The 19922-nt window shown below is 41.9% G+C and overlaps 4 protein-coding genes and 2 pseudogenes across 4 annotated transcripts; all 6 read left to right on the forward strand.

The window, feature by feature from the left end:
- Nucleotides 1-1408: 1408 nt before the first annotated feature.
- Nucleotides 1409-4086, forward strand: LOC112255671 (protocadherin alpha-8-like). Its single transcript, XM_042326298.1, has 2 exons — nucleotides 1409-3924; nucleotides 4075-4086. The coding sequence occupies exons 1-2, from the start codon at nucleotides 1564-1566 to the stop codon at nucleotides 4084-4086; spliced, it is 2373 nt and encodes a 790-aa protein (XP_042182232.1). The 5' UTR covers nucleotides 1409-1563.
- Nucleotides 4087-4474: 388 nt separating this feature from the next.
- LOC121847015 (protocadherin alpha-8-like) lies at nucleotides 4475-6969 on the forward strand. Its single transcript, XM_042326299.1, has one exon. It carries the CDS (start codon nucleotides 4576-4578, stop codon nucleotides 6967-6969), a length of 2394 nt encoding a protein of 797 aa, XP_042182233.1. The 5' UTR covers nucleotides 4475-4575.
- A 384-nt stretch (nucleotides 6970-7353) lies between these two features.
- Nucleotides 7354-9895, forward strand: LOC112255670 (protocadherin alpha-8-like). Its single transcript, XM_042326300.1, has one exon. The coding sequence runs from the start codon at nucleotides 7511-7513 to the stop codon at nucleotides 9893-9895; it is 2385 nt and encodes a 794-aa protein (XP_042182234.1). The 5' UTR covers nucleotides 7354-7510.
- Nucleotides 9896-10627: 732 nt separating this feature from the next.
- On the forward strand, nucleotides 10628-13154 carry LOC121847016 (annotated as a pseudogene).
- A 700-nt stretch (nucleotides 13155-13854) lies between these two features.
- LOC121847017 lies at nucleotides 13855-16319 on the forward strand (annotated as a pseudogene).
- A 563-nt stretch (nucleotides 16320-16882) lies between these two features.
- LOC121847018 (protocadherin alpha-3-like) lies at nucleotides 16883-19394 on the forward strand. The gene has a single exon (XM_042326301.1). The coding sequence runs from the start codon at nucleotides 17007-17009 to the stop codon at nucleotides 19392-19394; it is 2388 nt and encodes a 795-aa protein (XP_042182235.1). The 5' UTR covers nucleotides 16883-17006.
- Nucleotides 19395-19922: the final 528 nt, after the last annotated feature.

The raw sequence follows: 19922 nt of genomic DNA on the forward strand, positions 1-19922 counted from the left end.
CTTATTAAACACATTATTTGGAATGAAATACAATATTTAATCAGTATTGATCAAAAAAAAAATCAACCAGTTGATCTTGAAAGTGTTATTTATGTCAACAGAATCTAACACTTCCAGACCTCCTTCAGCTCTTTTATTAGAAAGGACTGACTTTTTTAGTTTGTGAGACTTATTTTTCCAGATGAAGTCAAGAAACGACTTATCTCTCAATATGTAGCGGGATTTACACATAAAGATAATGAGGGGTACACCAAACGAGACAGTCCCTCTGCCTTGGACAGAAGTACTCTCCCAAGTATAGAAAGATCTCTTTGTAGACAATTATTAAATATATTTTAGATTTTCTACATTTTAGGAGAGAAATTCAGTGTTGTCTGACTAAGTGGTTTTTTGACAGATGTATTCCTAAATATTTAACACAGTCCTTACAGGAATATTTTCTATTTCTTTATCATCAGAGTCAAATAAACATAAGATTTCACATTTAGAAACATTCAGTTTTAATCCTGATGCAATAGAAAATGCAGTTATAGCATTAAGGGCATGTGCGACCTGGTCTTTGTCTCTTAAGAAAAGAGTAGTATCATCAGCCAGTTGGGAAATTTTGATTTCTTTGTTAAAAATGGTTAAGCCATACAAATTTGCATCATTCAGAATATCTAGAGATATAAGTTCCATAACCAAAATGAATAAAAATGGCGAAATTGGGCATCCCTGTCGTACACTTCTGTTGATACTGAATCTTTTGGAAATATTCAGGTTTAGTAACACAGAACAATTTATAACTTTGTAAAACATGCGAATTACGTTGATAAAATTTTCACCGAATCCAAAAAGTTTAAGTGACCTAAAGAGAAATTCATGTTCAGTTATGTCAAAGGCTTTACAGAAGTCCAAAAATAAGACAACCGCATCTGAGTCAATTGCATCTGAATAATCTATAAAGTCCAAGACTAAAAGAATGTTAGAACTTATGTGACGGCCCTTCATAAATCCTGTTTGAGTCTCATTTATAAAGGTATCTATTCCTTTCTTTAACCTTTTGGCATAAACCAGGGCAATCAATTTGTAATCAATATTTAATAAAGTAATTGGTCTCCAATTGTCAATGAGAGAAGGGTCTTTATCGGGCTTCGGGATCAATGAAATAAGGCCTTGTTTCATAGTGGAGACCATTTCCCCACTTTTAACGCAATCTTGAAATATAAAAAAATTGGATCTTCTAATAACTCGCGAAACTGTATATATAATTCAACTGACAGGCCATCAGGGCCAGGTGTTTCCTTTTAAGAACCACAAGGTGCCCAGACGCATGATGGTGCTGTTACATCATAAACGGGTAATAGAGGCGCGTAATAGGGCCGTTCTTGAAGGGATGAGACATTCAGTAGTTGCAGAGAGACAGCAGCATCAGGGCGGACGTTAAAGAGCGCTATTCTAAATGGATAGACGATAGAAATAACAAACACTTGTAGTGCGATTCACTGATACGGAATTTATTTGTGTGCTTTCAGATTTGAGCATTGCTGCGTTAGGCCAATAGCCTAGTTTTTCTAGCATACAATGGCGATACAAACCCGAAAAAGACGGTGGTTAGGTGGATGGGCATTTCCTTATTTTGCTCTTCTTTTTCTTCATTTGAAAGGAATCTCCGGACAGATACGATACTCCATTCAAGAGGAATTGAAAGTGGGAACGGCAGTTGGGAATATAGCTAAAGACTTGGGATTCGACAACTCGAGACTAGCGGACCGGAATCTTCGCATTGTGTCTGGAACAAAGCACGAGCTCTTCCAGGTTAACCAGAGAGATGGTGCTTTGTTAGTGAACCACAGAGTAGACAGAGAGGAACTGTGCGTAAAAAATACGCCGTGTTTCATCAACCTAAAAGCGGTGATAGAAAATCCGCTAGAAATGCACCAAGTGACAGTAGAGATAACAGATGTAAATGATAATTCCCCTAAATTCCCTGAGGAAACATATAATTTGGAAATACTAGAGTCCGCATTGGCAGGGACACGGTTTCAAGTGGAGGGAGCACACGACTCAGATGTAGGCTTAAATGCTTTGCAGTCTTACACCTTAAGCAACAACCAGTATTTTCGTGTGGAAACAGAAGAATTTGGTGAAGACGGTAAAATCCCATTTCTAGTATTACAAAAACCATTGGATAGGGAGATAATTTCTCAACACACGTTGCTGTTAACAGCGTTAGATGGGGGCAAGCCACCCAAAACAGGAGCCCTTAATATCACAGTTATTGTGTCTGATATAAATGACAATGCACCAGTGTGTGACAAGCAGAAATACACAGTAACCGTAGAGGAAAGCGCACCTGCGGGGACATTTTTAATTCGATTGAATGCCTCTGATACGGACGAGGGTCTAAATGGCGAGGTCAAGTACTCTTTGCGAGGCAAATTTAGAGCTATTGGTGCTGAACCCTTTGAGTTGGACAGTAAAACAGGAGAGCTAAAAGTGAAGGGAGGCCTTGATTTCGAGGAGAAGCAGGTGTATGAGATGAAGGTACTGGCAGCGGATACAGGAGCAGTGTCTCTCTCCACACACTGCAACGTGCTGATCAGAGTTGAAGACGTGAACGACAACAGGCCCGAGATTGACGTCACCTCTCTGTCCAGCCGGATCCCTGAGGACGCACCTCCCGGTACGGTGGTAGCGTTAATGGGGATGACCGACCTGGACTCGGGTGTGAACGGACAGGTAGTCTGTTCTTTACCGAAGGATTTACCGTTTGATCTGAAGCCTTCTCCGGATGGGCATTTCTATTCGTTAGTCACGAATGAATTCCTTGATAAAGAGTCTGTGGCTCGGTATGATATTACCATCACGGCTAAAGACTTAGGAACCCCTCCTTTGACATCAACTAAAGTCATTCAAGTGGAGGTAGTAGATGTTAACGATAACAATCCTCTTTTCACTGAAAACCCTTACACATTTTATGTAGTTGAAAACAATAAGCCCGGCATGCCTATTTTCTTTGTAAGCGCTTCTGATTTTGATGAAGGAGAAAATGCAGCCATTACATATTCACTGGACCGTGGGAGCACGGGACAAAGCGTGACATCCTTCCTAAACATAAATGAAGGCAACGGTAACATTTATGCACTAAAGAGCTTTGACTTTGAAACCCTCAAAACATTCCAGTTTCACATCATTGCCAAGGACTCTGGAACTCCGTCACTAAGCAGTAACGTCACAGTGAATGTGTTCATTCTGGATCAGAACGACAACGCTCCAGTGATCTTGTATCCAGTCCGCGCTAACGGTTCCACTGAAGGTGTGGAGGAGATTCCCCGCAATGTGAACGCAGGCCATTTGGTGACTAAAGTGAGAGCCTATGACGCTGATATAGGATATAACGGCTGGTTATTATTTTCACTGCAGGAAGTTACTGACCACAGTCTCTTTGCTTTGGACCGTTATACAGGACAGATAAGGACACTTCGGTCATTCACAGAGACAGACGAGGCTGAGCATAAACTGGTCATACTGGTAAAAGACAATGGGAACGTTTCACTCTCAGCAACAGCTACTGTGATTATCAACGTTGTGGAGCCCAAAGAGGCTTTTGCAGCTTCTGATGTTAAAAGCGCAGTAAAAGACGAGGAGGAGAACAGCGTTACATTTTATTTGATCATAACTTTGGTGTCAGTTTCAGCACTTTTTATCATCAGTATCATCGTGTTGATTGTAATGCAGTGCTCCAAAGCCCCAGACGATTCCTCCAAGTATTTACAAGATGTGAATTACGACGGGACACTGTGCCACAGCATCCAGTACCGATCCGGAGACAAACGGTACATGTTAGTTGGACCCAGAATGAGTATAGGTTCTACTATAGTCCCAGGCAGCAATGGGAATACTCTAGTGGTACCTGATCACAGGAGGAGTGCTTCTGGAGAGGTAAGAACTGTTTTTATCCGTTACTGCCTATTAAATCAGAGAAAGAGACATGTTTTGAGTGAATGTGTGCGCGAGCATGTTGTCGTCTGTGCGTAATGTCCATACGCAAACTCGCTGTGGGTGGCGCTGTCCATGGTGCTGAATTCCAAGCTCACCTCTTAGGTTTGCTGGTGAGTGCATGCTAGGCTAGGCTACTGCCTAAGGTGTATTATCTGTTATTTAACTGTGCACTCCTTCGATTTAGTATGTTTCTCTCCCTCCCCTATCTAAACACCCCTTTATCTTTACTCGTTATTTTATTTGTATTTTTACTGATATCGGCGTATTTACTGGACTCACAGACGACACACACGGGGCTCATCGTAGCCTGTTGGGTGGACAAGTATCCCGGACCACATGGTGTCAGTGTAACATAAGGAGACTGTTTGGTACTTTGTAGATTAGACCCTACCCCTCTCTGGGCTGTTTTGTTTCACACATTGAGAGACTGGTGTGGACATCCGAACAAGACGTGTATAGATAGTCAGATAATAGGTGTATTATTTTTTGGTACTGAAGCATTTGATGCAGTATGGATCCTTACGAGTTGGCCATCTGATCAGTAGGTTTGTATTTTTTCATTGAGGATTGTGCTTAATTGTCTGTTTAACGATGGGAGGCGGAGGACAAAGGCGCAGATGGGAATACTGGTGTGTTGCTCTGCGTTTCTCTTTGCTGCTGTGCTTCGTGGAGCAGGTTTCGGCTCAGATAAGGTACTCTATTCCAGAGGAGGTGAAAGAGGGATCTGTTGTTGGAAATGTTGCTAAAGATTTGGGTCTTGACGTCAGTACTTTGTTGGAGAGGCGGTTTCGAATCGTTTCTGGATCTAAGGACGCTCTTTTCCAGTTAAATCAGAACAATGGCGTCTTGTATGTTCATAAGAATATCGACAGAGAGGAGCTCTGTACTGGCACTGGCGTGTGCTTGATAGACCTTGAAATTGTCGTTGAAACCCCGCTTGAAGCCCATTATGTAGGTGTAGAAATCACAGATGTGAATGATAATTCACCTAATTTTCCAGAAAAGGAACAGAAATTTGAGATAGCTGAGCATACCCCTCCAGGTACACGGTTCCAATTACATGCAGCTCGTGATCCTGATGTTGGGATGAATTCAGTTCATACCTATAAAATAACGTCTAATGATCATTTTGAAATCGATGTGCGGCAAAGCGAAGAGGACAAAATACCGTTTTTAGTTTTAAAGAAGTCGCTAGATAGGGAACAAAACCACAACTACACGCTTCTCCTAACAGCGATAGATGGAGGTATTCCTCAAAGATCAGGCACGCTAAATATTATAATTGTTGTTCTAGATAGTAATGATAACCGTCCCGTCTTTAGTCAGGATACATATAATGTTAGGATACAAGAAAACGTTGGAGTTGGTACAGTTGTTATTAGAGTAAATGCAACTGATGCAGATGAAGGAAGTAATAGTGAGGTTGAGTTCAGCCTGGGTAAAACCTTAAGGAGAAAAGTCTATGATATGTTTGAACTGGATAGGCTAACTGGAGACATTAGAGTTAAAGGTGAGGTGGACTTTGAGGACACGGAGGTGTTTAAACTAGATGTTCAGGCCTCGGACAAAGGACAACCTCCACTGACTGTGGAATGTAGAGTGATCATAAAGATAATCGATATTAATGACAATGAGCCAGAAATTGATGTAACATCCCTCTCTAATACAGTGTCTGAAGAGTCCAAACCAGGAACTGTTATTTCTCTCATCAGTGTCACAGATAAAGACTCCGGTATTAATGGTAAAGTGATTTCAAGTATATCGGAGAATATACCTTTTGAATTGAAGCCATCATATAAAGAAAACGTATATTCTATAGTCACAAAAGGACGTTTAGATCGAGAACTCGTCTCCCATTATGACATCACTATAACAGCCACTGACTGTGGTCAGCCTCCTCTGTCCATATTCAAAACTCTGAGCATCCAGATATCAGATGTGAACGATAACAGTCCAGAATTCTACCAAGACCCTCTTGAGCTGTACTTAGTGGAAAATAACGCCCCTGGTGGGTCCATATTCTCTGTAATCGCTTCTGATAAAGACTTGAATGAAAATGCTGCTATTTCATATCACACAATTAGAGGTGAAGGGACACAGAACGATATGACATCTTTCTTGAATATCAATTCTGACAACGGACTTATTTCCGCTCTAAAAAGCTTTGACTTTGAAACCCTCAAAACATTTAAATTCCAAGTTGTAGCTACAGACTCTGGAACTCCGTCACTAAGCAGCAACGTCACAGTGAATGTGTTCATTCTGGATCAGAACGACAACGCTCCAGTGATCTTGTATCCAGTCAGCGCTAACGGTTCCGCTGCAGGTGTGGAGGAGATTCCCCGCAATGTGAACGCAGGCCATTTGGTGACTAAAGTGAGAGCCTATGACGCTGATATAGGATATAACGGCTGGTTATTATTTTCACTGCAGGAAATTACTGACCACAGTATATTTTCTTTGGACCGTTATACAGGACAGATAAGGACACTTCGGTCATTCACAGAGACAGACGAGGCTGAGCATAAACTGGTCATACTGGTAAAAGACAATGGGAACGTTTCACTCTCAGCAACAGCTACTGTGATTATCAACGTTGTGGAGCCCAAAGAGGCTTTTGCGGCGTCTGATGTTACAAGCGCAGTAAAAGACGAGGAGGAGAACAGCATTACATTTTATTTGATCATAACTTTGATGTCAGTTTCAGCACTTTTTATCATCAGTATCATCGTGTTGATTGTAATGCAGTGCTCCAAAGCCCCAGACGATTCCTCCAAGTATTTACAAGATGTGAATTACGACGGGACACTGTGCCACAGCATCCAGTACCGATCCGGAGACAAACGGTACATGTTAGTTGGACCCAGAATGAGTATAGGTTCTACTATAGTCCCGGGCAGCAATGGGAATACTCTCGTGGTACCTGACCACACCAGGAGAGCTTCTGGAGAGGTAAGAAATGACCCTAACCTTTACTCTCCATAATGTATTTTATTTTGATCATGTTTGGTCCGTGGCTAATGTACGTAGGCAAAGTGGTTGCTGTCCATAGTGCTGAACTTCAAGCTCCTCTAATTAGTTGGAGAGAGCATGCTAGACTACTACCATACCTGGGTTGTCTGTTATTTTGCTATGTATCTGCTCACCTTCCATCTCAATTTGTTTGTTCTCGTTATTTGATAGCTAATGTATGCATATTTATTGGTATGTAATCTCTCGGAGCTCATATATTGTGGATGGAATCCCAGCCCACAGGGTGCCAGTGTAGCACAATGATACTGTTTGGTGCTATGTACTATAGGCCTTGCCCCTCTCTGGGCTGTTTTGTTCTGCTTCTATCTCATTTGCTTTGCTCTAGAGAGAGCTGAGCAGAAATCCGAAAACCCTGATATGTTGGACAGAGAGAACCGTATTATTTTCCGGTGCTGAAATATTGGATACAGTTTGGATAATAACGACTTGTCTATCTGAATATTAGGATAATATTTTTTTTCATTGAGGATTGTGCATAATTGTCTGTTTAACGATGGGAGACGGAGGACAAAGGCGCAGATGGGAGTACTGGTGTGTTGCTCTGTGTTTCTCTTTGCTGCTGTGCTTCGTGGAGCAGGTTTCGGCTCAGATAAGGTACTCTATTCCAGAGGAGGTGAAAGAGGGATCCGTTGTTGGAAATGTTGCTAATGATTTGGGTCTTGACGTCAGTACTTTGTTGGAGAGGCGGTTTCGTATCGTTTCTGGATCTAATGACGCTCTTTTCCAGGTTAATCAGAACAATGGCGTATTGTATGTTCATAAGAATATCGACAGAGAGGAGCTCTGTGATGGCACTGGCGCTTGTCTGATAAACCTGAAAATCGCTGTTGAAAACCCTTTAGAGATTCATTATGTTGGTGTAGAAATAACGGATGTTAATGATCACTCGCCCAGTTTTACTGAAAATGATCTGCACTTAGAGATAGCGGAAAATACCCTTCCTGATACGCGCTTTGAACTCCAGACCGCACGGGATGCAGATGTTGGATTGAACTCTGTGCGCATGTACGTATTAAGTAGTGATCCTCATTTCAAGTTGGAATTAATTGATAATGGAGACGAAGACAAAGTTCCGTTTTTAATCTTAAGGAAGGCTATTGATAGAGAACAAAACACAAACCACTCATTCATTTTAACAGCAATAGATGGAGCCAATCCTCCGAGATCAGGTACACTAAATATTATGGTTACAGTTGTTGATGTCAATGACAATCGACCCGTTTGTGGTAAAGATATATATTCTGTTACTATCCAGGAAAATGCACCTATTGGAACAACCGTTTTAAACATAAACGCCACTGACACAGACGAAGGTCAAAATGGTGAAGTTGAATATGCACTTGGTAGAAACATAAAGCGCAAAGTCCATGACATATTTAATTTGAACAGTCTTACTGGTGAAATTCGTGTCATAGGTCCAGTAGACTTTGAAGAGAATGAGGTTTACAAATTAACAGTGCAAGCATCTGACAACGGACAACCCCCACTATCAGTCGACTGTAGAGTTGTCATCAAGATAACGGATGTAAACGACAATAAACCAGAAATAGAGGTGACGTCACTGTCTAACATGATATCCGAGGACTCAAAGTCTGGAACAGTCATATCTCTCATTAGCGTAACGGATACAGACTCCGGGAACAACGGCAAAGTCCTATTAACGATATCCGAGGACGTCCCATTTGAATTAAAACCATCATTTCAGGACAATGTGTATTCTGTCGTCACAATAGGGCGATTAGATCGAGAACTCGTCTCCCATTATGACATCACTATAACAGCCACTGACTGTGGTCAGCCTCCTCTGTCCACAATCAACACTCTGAACGTCCAGATATCAGATGTGAACGATAACAGCCCAGAATTCTCCCAAAACCCTATTGAGCTGTACTTACTGGAAAATAACGCCCCTGGTGGGTCCATATTCTCTGTAAGCGCCTCTGATAAAGACTTAAATGAAAATGCAGCAATTTCATATCACATTGTTAGAGGTGAAGGGACACAAAATGTTATTGCATCTTTCCTGAATATCAATTCGGATAATGGACATATTTCCGCTCTAAAAAGCTTTGACTTTGAAACCTTCAAAACATTCCAATTCCAAGTTGTAGCTACAGACTCTGGAACTCCGTCACTAAGCAGCAACGTCACAATAAACGTGTTCATTCTGGATCAGAACGACAACGCTCCAGTGATCTTGTATCCAGTCCGCGCTAACGGTTCCGCTAAAGGTGTGGAGGAGATTCCCCGCAATGTGAACGCAGGCCATTTGGTGACTAAAGTGAGAGCCTATGACGCTGATATAGGATATAACGGCTGGTTATTATTTTCACTGCAGGAAGTTACTGACCACAGTCTCTTTGCTTTGGACCGCTATACAGGACAGATAAGGACACTTCGGTCATTCACAGAGACAGACGAGGCTGAGCATAAACTGGTCATACTGGTGAAAGACAATGGGAACGTTTCACTCTCAGCAACAGCTACTGTGATTATCAACGTTGTGGAGCCCAAAGAGGCTTTTGCAGCTTCTGATGTTAAAAGCGCAGTAAAAGACGAGGAGGAGAACAGCGTTACATTTTATTTGATCATAACTTTGATGTCAGTTTCAGCACTTTTTATCATCAGTATCATCGTGTTGATTGTAATGCAGTGCTCCAAAGCCCCAGACGATTCCTCCAAGTATTTACAAGATGTGAATTACGACGGGACACTGTGCCACAGCATCCAGTACCGATCCGGAGACAAACGGTACATGTTAGTTGGACCCAGAATGAGTATAGGATCTACTATAGTCCCGGTCAGCAATGGGAATACTCTCGTGGTACCTGATCACAGGAGGAGTGCTTCTGGAGAGGTAAGCGCTGCACATTTATAATCTTATGTGCTTGTTTTTGGCCTATATGGGTGTTTGGGAAATATGATGATACATCCCTTAAAATAGTTGACGAGTCATAACCAGTCCCCAGCAACACTCCTTTTTCTACAAACGGCATTTCTGTGCATAATGGCTGGTGCGGTTGAGGTCATTTCTAGTGGTGCTGAATTGTACATTCATTGTTTTCCCTTGAACGGGTGTTGTTGCCTTGTCTTCTTTTTTAAGTGTGTTGGCCAATCCTCTACATCATCTTAGTAGCCTACTGTTCCATACCATTTTATATTCTTCCTCGACCTTTCCTCACCCTTTTACATTGCTATTCTTAAGGGCTCCCGAATGGCGCAGCGTTCTAAGGCACTGCATCCTGGTTCGAATCCCGGCTGTATCACATCCGGACTTAATTGGAAGTCCCATAGGGCGGCGCACAATTGGCCCATCGTCGTCCGGGGTTGTCCGGGGTAGGCCATCATTGTCATTTAGAATTCATTCTTATCTGATTTGCCTAGTTAAATAAAGGATAAATGGAAAAAATGGACCCATTGCAACTGGGGCTTTTATCAATACAAATAGTCACAAGCAAATGCATGTACAAAACAATGCAGTCTACAGTGGTAAACAGGAGCTCGGAGCGCTGGGTGTCAGTATAACACAAGGTGACTGACTGGTGCTTTGTAGAATAGGCCCTGCCCCTCTCTGGGTTATTTTGTTCCGTACATAGGTCGGGGCGGACATTAGAACAAGACGATAGACATAAAGGATTGTGTTCTATTTCGCTGATGAAACATTGGATAAAGTGTGGATAGAACCCCGTTTGCCATCTGATCTTCAGGATTGTATTTTTTCATTGAGGATTGTGTTTCATTTTATATTTAACGATGGGAGACGGAGGACAAAGGCGCAGATGGGAATACTGGTGTGTTGCTCTGCGTTTCTCTTTGCTGCTGTGCTTCGTGGAGAAGGTTTCGGCTCAGATAAGGTACTCTATTCCAGAGGAGGTGAAAGAGGGATCCGTTGTTGGAAATGTTGCTAAGGATTTGGGTCTTGACGTCAGTACTTTGTTGGAGAGGCGGTTTCGTATCGTTTCTGGATCTAAGGACGCTCTTTTCCAGGTTAATCAGAACAATGGCGTCTTGTATGTTTATAAGAATATTGACAGAGAGGAGCTTTGTGTCGGAAATGTTGCATGTGTGATAGATCTAGAGATCATTGTTGAAAACCCGTTAGAAGTCCATTACGTAGGTGTAGAAATAACAGACATAAACGACCATACCCCCAGCTTCTCCGAGAAAGATATACACATCAAAATAGCTGAGAATAAACTGCCAGGGGCTCGTTTTGAACTCCAGGCTGCGCGTGATTTGGACTATGGCATAAATTCAGTACGTACCTATAAATTAAATCAAAACGAGCATTTTGATTTAGAGCTGCGAGATAGCGGAGAAGGTTATAAAATCCCTTTTTGGTTTTACAGAAAGCCTTAGATAGGGAACTGAAGACCAAACATGTATTACTATTGACAGCATTGGATGGGGAATCCACCTGGAACAGGTACTCTGAACATCACTGTCACAGTCCTTGATACAAATGATAATCAACCTGTATGTAGCCAAGACGTCTACTCAGTGACGTTACAGGAAAATGCTGATATCGGTAGGATTGTAGTAAGGGTTAACGCAACTGATACAGACCATGGATCAAATGGAGAAGTTGAATATACACTTGGTAGGAATTTAAAGCGTGGAGTATATGACATATTTGAACTGGATAGCCTTACTGGAGATATTCGGGTTAAAGGTCCAGTAGATTTCGAGGATAATGAGGTGTACAGGTTAAATATAGAGGCGTCTGATAAAGGCCAACCTCCACTGACTGTTGACTGTCGAGTTATTATAAAGATAACTGATGTAAATGACAATAAACCATCTATTGGTGTTACGTCCCTCTCTAAGACGGTGTCTGAAGTTTCTAAACCAGGAACTGTTATTTCTCTCATCAGTGTGACAGATAAAGATTCCGGTATTAATGGTAAAGTGCTTGCTAGTATATCTGAAGACGTGCCATTTGAGTTAAAGTCATCATATAAAGAAAACGTATATTCTGTCGTCACAAAGGGCCGTTTAGACAGAGAACTCGTGTTCCATTATGACATCACTATAACAGCCACTGACTGTGGTCAGCCTCCTCTGTCCACATTCAACACTCTGAACGTCCAGATATCAGATGTGAACGATAACAGCCCAGAATTCTCCCAAAACCCTATTGAGCTGTACTTACTGGAAAATAACGCCCCTGGTGGGTCCATATTCTCTGTAAGCGCCTCTGATAAAGACTTAAATGAAAATGCAGCAATTTCATATCACATTGTTAGAGGTGAAGGGACACAAAATGTTATTGCATCTTTCCTGAATATCAATTCTGATAATGGACATATTTCCGCTCTAAAAGCTTTGACTTTGAAACCCTCAAAACATTCCAATTCCAAGTTGTAGCTACAGACTCAGGAACTCCGTCACTAAGCAGCAACGTCACAATAAACGTGTTCATTCTGGATCAGAACGACAACGCTCCAGTGATCTTGTATCCAGTCAGCGCTAATGGTTCCGCTGCAGGTGTGGAGGAGATTCCCCGCAATGTGAACGCAGGCCATTTGGTGACTAAAGTGAGAGCCTATGACGCTGATATAGGATATAACGGCTGGTTATTATTTTCACTGCAGGAAGTTACTGACCACAGTCTCTTTGCTTTGGACCGTTATACAGGACAGATAAGGACACTTCGGTCATTCACAGAGACAGACGAGGCTGAGCACAAACTGGTCATACTGGTGAAAGACAATGGGAACGTTTCACTCTCAGCAACAGCTACTGTGATTATCAAGGTTGTGGAGCCCAAAGAGGCTTTTGCAGCTTCTGATGTTAAAAGCGCAGTAAAAGACGAGGAGGAGAACAGCTTTACATTTTATTTGATCATAACTTTGATGTCAGTTTCAGCACTTTTTATCATCAGTATCATCGTGTTGATTGTAATGCAGTGCTCCAAAGCCCCAGTCGATTCCTCCAAGTATTTACAAGATGTGAATTACGACGGGACACTGTGCCACAGCATCCAGTACCGATCCGGAGACAAACGGTACATGTTAGTTGGACCCAGAATGAGTATAGGTTCTACTATTGTCCCGGGCAGCAATGGGAATACTCTAGTGGTACCTGAACACAGGAGGAGAGCTTCTGGAGAGGTAAGAACTGTCTTTGAGCATTAAACGTTGAAAGCATATGGCTGGTTATTTGAATGTATTTATCGTGCGTAATGAGATGTATGTCTGAAGATTAAGCGCTTACTATCTACCTTGATGGCGCTGAATTAGTGACAAGTCTCTTGAAATAGTTTTTTGTTTATATAAGCATGAGATATGCTGATATTTGAAAACGTTGACTGATTAGTCAAAAACTAGGTCCCAACATGACACGTGTGTGTAATTTCCCTGTCTACAAACTGCTTTTTTGTGCGTAATGGAGAACTGAACTCGTTCATGCAATTGCTGTCCACCCCTGTGGTGCTGATTTACAAGATCATTGTTTTTCTTTGCAATCGTGTATGTACCATGCCTGTCTTTTACATCTGTAGACCTCCACATTAATTTAGTCCCAGTCCTTTTCATTTTACTCCCACTAAACCTTTCATCGTCACACGCCTGTAACTGTAATATAGTGCTGGTTAATTTGCTGATTCTAATACAGAAAGGTATTTTCGTTCTCGAGCCGTATGTACTCATGGTCAACGGTAGATCGGTCCGCAGTGTGTCAGTATAACACAAGGAGACTTTCTGATACTGTTATACTAGGCCCTGCCCCTCTCTGTGCTGTTTAGTTCCCCGCAGATACAGAGAGAGTCTTGGGGACATCAAATCAAGGCGTGCTATTTCAGACAATTACTTTTTTCCCCGGTTTGCTGAATGATTGGATTCGGTATGGATCATTACGACTTTGCCATCTGATCATTAGGATTGTAATTTCTCATTGACAACAGGGTTTGATTGTTTAACGATGGGAGACGGAGGACAAAGGCGCAGATGGGAGTACTGGTGTGTTGCTCTGCGTTTCTCTTTGCTGCTGTGCTTCGTGGAGCAGGTTTCGGCTCAGATAAGGTACTCTATTCCAGAGGAGGTGAAAGAGGGATCCGTTGTTGGAAATGTTGCTAAGGATTTGGGTCTTGACGTCAGTACTTTGTTGGAGAGGCGGTTTCGTATCGTTTCTGGATCTAAGGACGCTCTTTTCCAGGTTAATCAGAACAATGGCGTCTTGTATGTTCATAAGAATATCGACAGAGAGGAGCTCTGTGATGGCACTGGCGCTTGTTTAATAAACCTGAAAATCGTTGTTGAAAACCCTTTAGAAATCCATTATGTAGGTGTAGAAGTCACTGATGTGAATGACAATTCTCCCAGTTTTCCAGAGAAGGAGCAGCAATTTGATATAGCGGAGCACACCTCTATGGGGACGCGCTTCCAAATACATGCAGCGCGTGACCCTGACGTCGGAAAAAATTCTATTTGGGCTTACAAAGTAACATCAAATGATCATTTTGAAATCGATGTAAGACAAAGCGACGAGGACAAAATACCGTTTTTAGTTTTAAAGAAGTCGCTAGATAGGGAACAAAACCACAACTACACGCTTCTCCTAACAGCGATAGATGGAGGTATTCCTCAAAGATCAGGCACGCTAAATGTTACAATTGTTGTTCTAGATAGTAATGATAACCGTCCCGTCTTTAGTCAGGATACATATAATGTTAGGATACAAGAAAACGTTGGAGTTGGTACAGTTGTTATTAGAGTAAATGCAACTGATGCAGATGAAGGAAGTAATAGTGAGGTTGAGTTCAGCCTGGGTAAAACCTTAAGGAGAAAAGTCTATGATATGTTTGAACTGGATAGGCTAACTGGAGACATTAGAGTTAAAGGTGAGTTGGACTTCGAGGACACAGAGGTGTATAAACTAGATGTTCAGGCCTCGGACAAAGGACAACCTCCACTGACTGTGGAATGTAGAGTGATCATAAAGATAATCGATATTAACGACAATGAGCCAGATATAGAGGTGACATCACTGTCTAATTTAGTTTCTGAAGATTCCAAACCAGGAACTGTTATTTCTCTCATAAGTGTCAGTGATAAAGACTCCGGTATCAATGGAAAAGTGTTGTGTAGTCTGTTAGGAGATGTACCCTTTGAGTTAAAACCTTCCTTTCAGGATAATATGTACTCTTTAGTGACCAAAAAGCGCTTGGATCGTGAACTCGTCTCCCATTATGACATCACAATAACAGCCACTGACTGTGGTCAGCCTCCTCTGTCCACATTTAAAATTCTGAACGTCCAGATATCAGATGTGAACGATAACAGCCCAGAATTCTCTCAAAACCCTATTGAGCTGTACTTACTGGAAAATAACGCACCTGGTGCATCCATATTCTCTGTAACCGCAACTGATAAAGACTTGAATGAAAATGCTGCAATTTCATATCACGTCGTTAGAGGTGAAGGGACACAGAATGATATGACATCTTTCCTGAATATCAATTCTGATAATGGACTCGTTTCCGCTCTAAAAAGCTATGACTTTGAAACCCTCAAAACATTCCAATTCCAAGTTGTAGCTACAGACTCTGGAACTCCGTCACTAAGCAGCAACGTCACAATAAACGTGTTCATCCTGGATAAGAACGACAACGCTCCTCTGATCTTGTATCCAGTCAGCGCTAACGGTTCCGCTGAAGGTATGGAGGAGATTCCCCGCAATGTGAACGCAGGCCATTTGGTGACTAAAGTGAGAGCCTATGACGCTGATATAGGATATAACGGCTGGTTATTATTTTCACTGCAGGAAGTTAGTGACCACAGTCTCTTTGCTTTGGACCGCTATACAGGACAGATAAGGACACTTCGGTCATTCACAGAGACAGACGAGGCTGAGCATAAACTGGTCATACTGGTAAAGACAATGGGAACGTTTCACTCTCAGCAACAGCTACTGTGATTATCAACGTTGTGGAGCCCAAAGAGGCTTTTGCAGCTTCTGATGTTAAAAGCGCAGTAAAAGACGAGGAGGAGAACAGCGTTACATTTTATTTGATCATAACTTTGATGTCAGTTTCAGCACTTTTTATCATCAGTATCATCGTGTTGATTGTAATGCAGTGCTCCAAAGCCCCAGTCGATTCCTCCAAGTATTTACAAGACGTGAATTACGACGGGACACTGTGCCACAGCATCCAGTACCGATCCGGAGACAAACGGTACATGTTAGTTGGACCCAGAATGAGTATAGGTTCTACTATAGTCCCGGGCAGCAATGTGAATACTCTAGTGATACCTGACCACAGGAGAAGTGCGTCTGGAGAGGTGAGCTATGTGCATGCATAATCTCTTGTGTTTGTTGGTCGCTTATATGGGTGTGTTTTTGAGATATGCTGATCTCTCCTTCAAGTAGTTGAGTAGTCAAATCCAGGTCCCAACATGACTCAATTGTCTACAAACATGTTTTCTGTGCATAATGTATATTGTATGTGGTTGCTGTCCACTCTAGTGGTGCTGAATTAAACAGTAAATGTTTTTGTTGAAAGCTCGACTCTGCCATCCTATTTGAATGTGTTCTCCTTTATATCAACTTCGTATCCTACTGTTCCATTTAATTGTATTCTTCCTCAACCTTTCTTCATCATTTGATTATGCCTTTAATTAAAGTGACCCAGTGCAACCGGGCCTTCTAACAATACAAAAAGCGGAAAAACGAATTTATTTTACAATACTATATTCTCGTGTGGTCTACGCAGCAGACAGGAGCTTGGACCGCAAGGTGTCAGTATAACATAAGGAGACTGTCAGGTATTTACTCTTAGAGTGGGCTCTGCCCCTTTCTGGGCTGTTTTGTTCTACACATACCGAGAGAGTGGTCCAGACATCAGAACAAGACTTGCCATGTCAGAGCAGGCTATAATTGTTTACTGACTGAGTAGTTGAATTCAGTATGGATCATTGCAAGTTGGTCGTCTGATCATTAGGATTGTATTTTTTAAATTGAGGACAGTGTTTTTGTTCCGCTGTTTAACGATGGGGTACGGAGGACAAAGGCGCAGATGGGAATACTGGTGTGTTGCTCTACGTTTCTCTTTGCTGCTGTGCTTCGTGGAGCAGGTTTCGGCTCAGATAAGGTACTCTATTCCAGAGGAGGTGAAAGAGGGATCCGTTGTTGGAAATGTTGCTAAGGATTTGGGTCTTGACGTCAGTACTTTGTTGGAGAGGCGGTTTCGTATCGTTTCTGGATCTAAGGACGCTCTTTTCCAGGTTAATCAGAACAATGGCGTCTTGTATGTTTATAAGAATATTGACAGAGAGGAGCTTTGTGTCGGAAATGTTGCATGTGTGATAGATCTAGAGATCATTGTTGAAAACCCGTTAGAAGTCCATTACGTAGGTGTAGAAATAACAGACATAAACGACCATACCCCCAGCTTCTCCGAGAAAGATATACACATCAAAATAGCTGAGAATAAACTGCCAGGGGCTCGTTTTGAACTCCAGGCTGCGCGTGATTTGGACTATGGCATAAATTCAGTACGTACCTATAAATTAAATCAAAACGAGCATTTTGATTTAGAGCTGCGAGATAGCGGAGAAGGTTATAAAATCCCTTTTTTGGTTTTACAGAAAGCCTTAGATAGGGAACTGAAGACCAAACATGTATTACTATTGACAGCATTGGATGGGGGGAATCCACCTGGAACAGGTACTCTGAACATCACTGTCACAGTCCTTGATACAAATGATAATCAACCTGTATGTAGCCAAGACGTCTACTCAGTGACGTTACAGGAAAATGCTGATATCGGTAGGATTGTAGTAAGGGTTAACGCAACTGATACAGACCATGGATCAAATGGAGAAGTTGAATATACACTTGGTAGGAATTTAAAGCGTGGAGTATATGACATATTTGAACTGGATAGCCTTACTGGAGATATTCGGGTTAAAGGTCCAGTAGATTTCGAGGATAATGAGGTGTACAGGTTAAATATAGAGGCGTCTGATAAAGGCCAACCTCCACTGACTGTTGACTGTCGAGTTATTATAAAGATAACTGATGTAAATGACAATAAACCATCTATTGGTGTTACGTCCCTCTCTAAGACGGTGTCTGAAGTTTCTAAACCAGGAACTGTTATTTCTCTCATCAGTGTGACAGATAAAGATTCCGGTATTAATGGTAAAGTGCTTGCTAGTATATCTGAAGACGTGCCATTTGAGTTAAAGTCATCATATAAAGAAAACGTATATTCTGTCGTCACAAAGGGCCGTTTAGACAGAGAACTCGTGTTCCATTATGACATCACTATAACAGCCACTGACTGTGGTCAGCCTCCTCTGTCCACATTCAACACTCTGAACGTCCAGATATCAGATGTGAACGATAACAGCCCAGAATTCTCCCAAAACCCTATTGAGCTGTACTTACTGGAAAATAACGCCCCTGGTGGGTCCATATTCTCTGTAAGCGCCTCTGATAAAGACTTAAATGAAAATGCAGCAATTTCATATCACATTGTTAGAGGTGAAGGGACACAAAATGTTATTGCATCTTTCCTGAATATCAATTCTGATAATGGACATATTTCCGCTCTAAAAAGCTTTGACTTTGAAACCCTCAAAACATTCCAATTCCAAGTTGTAGCTACAGACTCAGGAACTCCGTCACTAAGCAGCAACGTCACAATAAACGTGTTCATTCTGGATCAGAACGACAACGCTCCAGTGATCTTGTATCCAGTCAGCGCTAATGGTTCCGCTGCAGGTGTGGAGGAGATTCCCCGCAATGTGAACGCAGGCCATTTGGTGACTAAAGTGAGAGCCTATGACGCTGATATAGGATATAACGGCTGGTTATTATTTTCACTGCAGGAAGTTACTGACCACAGTCTCTTTGCTTTGGACCGTTATACAGGACAGATAAGGACACTTCGGTCATTCACAGAGACAGACGAGGCTGAGCACAAACTGGTCATACTGGTGAAAGACAATGGGAACGTTTCACTCTCAGCAACAGCTACTGTGATTATCAAGGTTGTGGAGCCCAAAGAGGCTTTTGCAGCTTCTGATGTTAAAAGCGCAGTAAAAGACGAGGAGGAGAACAGCTTTACATTTTATTTGATCATAACTTTGATGTCAGTTTCAGCACTTTTTATCATCAGTATCATCGTGTTGATTGTAATGCAGTGCTCCAAAGCCCCAGTCGATTCCTCCAAGTATTTACAAGATGTGAATTACGACGGGACACTGTGCCACAGCATCCAGTACCGATCCGGAGACAAACGGTACATGTTAGTTGGACCCAGAATGAGTATAGGTTCTACTATTGTCCCGGGCAGCAATGGGAATACTCTAGTGGTACCTGAACACAGGAGGAGAGCTTCTGGAGAGGTAAGAACTGTCTTTGAGCATTAAACGTTGAAAGCATATGGCTGGTTATTTGAATGTATTTATCGTGCGTAATGAGATGTATGTCTGAAGATTAAGCGCTTACTATCTACCTTGATGGCGCTGAATTAGTGACAAGTCTCTTGAAATAGTTTTTTGTTTATATAAGCATGAGATATGCTGATATTTGAAAACGTTGACTGATTAGTCAAAAACTAGGTCCCAACATGACACGTGTGTGTAATTTCCCTGTCTACAAACTGCTTTTTTGTGCGTAATGGAGAACTGAACTCGTTCATGCAATTGCTGTCCACCCCCTGTGGTGCTGATTTACAAGATCATTGTTTTTCTTTGCAATCGTGTATGTACCATGCCTGTCTTTTACATCTGTAGACCTCCACATTAATTTAGTCCCAGTCCTTTTCATTTTACTCCCACTAAACCTTTCATCGTCACACGCCTGTAACTGTAATATAGTGCTGGTTAATTTGCTGATTCTAATACAGAAAGGTATTTTCGTTCTCGAGCCGTATGTACTCATGGTCAACGGTAGAT

This window comes from Oncorhynchus tshawytscha, linkage group LG08 (assembly GCF_018296145.1).
Source record: "Oncorhynchus tshawytscha isolate Ot180627B linkage group LG08, Otsh_v2.0, whole genome shotgun sequence".
In the NCBI taxonomy this organism is placed as follows: domain Eukaryota; kingdom Metazoa; phylum Chordata; class Actinopteri; order Salmoniformes; family Salmonidae; genus Oncorhynchus; species Oncorhynchus tshawytscha.